The sequence below is a fragment of the Physeter macrocephalus genome, chromosome 9, assembly GCF_002837175.3.
Source record: "Physeter macrocephalus isolate SW-GA chromosome 9, ASM283717v5, whole genome shotgun sequence".
In the NCBI taxonomy this organism is placed as follows: Eukaryota; Metazoa; Chordata; class Mammalia; order Artiodactyla; family Physeteridae; genus Physeter; species Physeter macrocephalus.
Window position 1 is genome coordinate 35,846,318 of NC_041222.1, and position 2,513 is coordinate 35,848,830.

Below are 2,513 nucleotides of genomic sequence, written 5' to 3' on the forward strand. Positions count from 1 at the left end.
TATAGATTCAAAATAAAAAGAAAAAGTATTTTTTCCTTGTGATGAGAACTCTTAGGATTAACTTTCCTAACAATTTTCATACATACAGCAGTCTTAATTATATTAATCATGTTGTATATTACATCCCTAGTACTTACTTATTTTATAACTGGAAGTTTGTATCTTTTGACCACTTTTATTCAATTCTGCCTCCTTCCACCTCCACCTCAGGTAACCACAAAATCTGATCTCCTTTTCTGAGTTTGTTTGTTTTTGAAGTATAATTGACCTACAACACTATGTTAGTTTCACATAGTGAAACATAGTGTTTCTATATTTCTGTGTGTTACAAAATGATCACCACTATTCTAGTTACTGTCACCAAAGATATTACATTATTATTGACTATATTCTCTACACTGTACACTTCATCCCCATGCCTCATTTATTTTTGTAATTGGAATTTTGTACCTCTTAATCTCCCTCACCTATTTTGCTCATCCCCCACCCTCCTTCCCTCTGACAAGCTATTCTCTGTATCTGTGACTCTGTTTCTGTTTTGTTATGTTTGTTCATTTGTTGTTTTTTTAGAATCCACACATAATAGAAATCATACATTATGTCTTTTTGTCTTTCTCTGTGACTTATTTCACTTTGCACAATACACTCTGGGTCCATCCATGTTGTTGCAAATGGCAGAATTTCATTCTTTTTTTATGTCTGAGTAATATTCCATTGTGTGTGTGTGTATATATATATATATATATATATATACACACACACACACCACATCTTTTAGTCATTCATCTGTTGATGGGCACTTGGGTTGCTTCCGTATCTTGGCTATTATAAATAGTGTTGCTGTGAACATTGGCATGCATGTATCTTTTCCAATTAGTGCTTTCATTTTTTTCTAGATATATACCCAGGAGTGAGATTTCTGGATCATATGGTAGTTCTGTTTCTAGTTTTTTGAGGACCTCCATACTGTTTTCTATAGTGGCCTCACCAATTTACATTCCCACCAACAGTGCATGAGGGTTCCTTTTTCTTTCTTTTTTTTCACATCCTTGCAAACACTTGTCATTTGTTGCCTTTTTTTTCCCCAAATATTTCAATGTTTATTTACACATTGCATATCAAAGAGTTCGAAAAGAAAAAGTTTCAACAGGAAGTTAGCAAATTCTCATAGATCTGCCTGTTTCTAGCACTTGGGGGAGATGGGAGTCTTGTAGTTCTTAGAGACTGGAATCCTGATGGCAGAACTTCAAATGTTCTCATCACTTGCCAAGGAAGTGCCATACTTGGTCTTCCTCATTACTTCCTTTATTCAGTGAAAGTGACACTGATTCAACTAATGATCTAGCTTCCTCTTGAGAGCAATGGAAAGGGCTATCACATACATGCACATTTGTCCAATTTATAGCCCCTCCATCACACTTCTCCATAAGCAATGCTTTGCAACATTCATGAGTAGATTTAATAACTTTACGAGCAAAAGCCTTGTTCTTGAATTCTCCATTAAAAGCAAACTGGTTTTCCAGTTTTCCCTCTGGTATCTTATAAAATCTAAGCCAATTAAGTGTAGCTTCTAAGTAACCAGGTTTGTACTTCTTAACATCTTCAATGTCATGAAACTTTGAGGCTTCAGGATCATTCACATTGATAGCAATTAATTTCCAATCTGTTTCACCCTGATCAGTAAGAGCCAGAATTCCAGGGATCTTCACATGAACAACATCTCTATGAGAAAGAACCTTTGAGCCTATCTCACAAACATCAATAGGATTATTATCTCCACCGCAGTCTGTGCTCTTATCTTTTTGATGGGGATCTTCCCAAGTCTGAGGGAGGGCACCATAATTCCATATATAACCCTTGTGAGGAAAGATATTTGCCACATAGGGAAGCTTGCCATACTTTACATCTTGTTTAATGGGATTCAGTGACTCCTCTGTGGCAATCTCCATTTTAGCATTTGTCCACGGAGGTACTTCTACAACCATATTAAACAAATTCTCATATTCATCATTTCGTGCTCTCTTTGTAGGAATGCCATTTTCCTCTTCAGAGGAATATCATGAAAGGGGAAATGTAGTGACCAGCTACATTCTTGAAAAAGAGGTGGTAATTGGGAGAGTGGGCCTGGATGTGCTCCTCCGTGCGGTATAGGGCCATAGTGCAGCGCGGCCGGGGCCCTGAGCTTGCTCCCTGTGGCAGGTGGGCAGCAGTGGTGGCGGCGGCGGCAGCAGCGGGGGCGCCAATGCGCCAGGCCCAGCTGGTCTGTTGTCTGTTTGATAATAACTACTCTTACATGTGTGAGGTGATATCTCATAGTGGTTTTGATTTGTATTTCCCTGATGATTAGTGATGTTAAGCATCTTTTCATGTGCCTGCTGGCCATTTTCTTTGGAAAAATATCAGTTCAGTTCCTCTGCCCATTTTTTAATTGGATTGTTTGGTTTTTTGATATTAAGTTATATGCGTTCTTTGTATACTTTGATATTAACTCCTCATTGGATATATTGTTTGCA

General features: G+C 37.8%; 1 protein-coding gene across 1 annotated transcript; it reads right to left on the reverse strand.

Annotated features, from left to right (window-relative positions):
• Positions 1–1,156: 1,156 nt before the first annotated feature.
• Positions 1,157–2,172, reverse strand: LOC112065786 (inorganic pyrophosphatase 2, mitochondrial-like). The gene is given in 2 exon segments (XM_055086936.1): positions 1,157–2,058; positions 2,060–2,172. Coding segments are annotated over 2 exon segments (897 nt in total). The 5' UTR covers positions 2,158–2,172; the 3' UTR covers positions 1,157–1,259.
• Between the last annotated feature and the right edge of the window lie 341 nt (positions 2,173–2,513).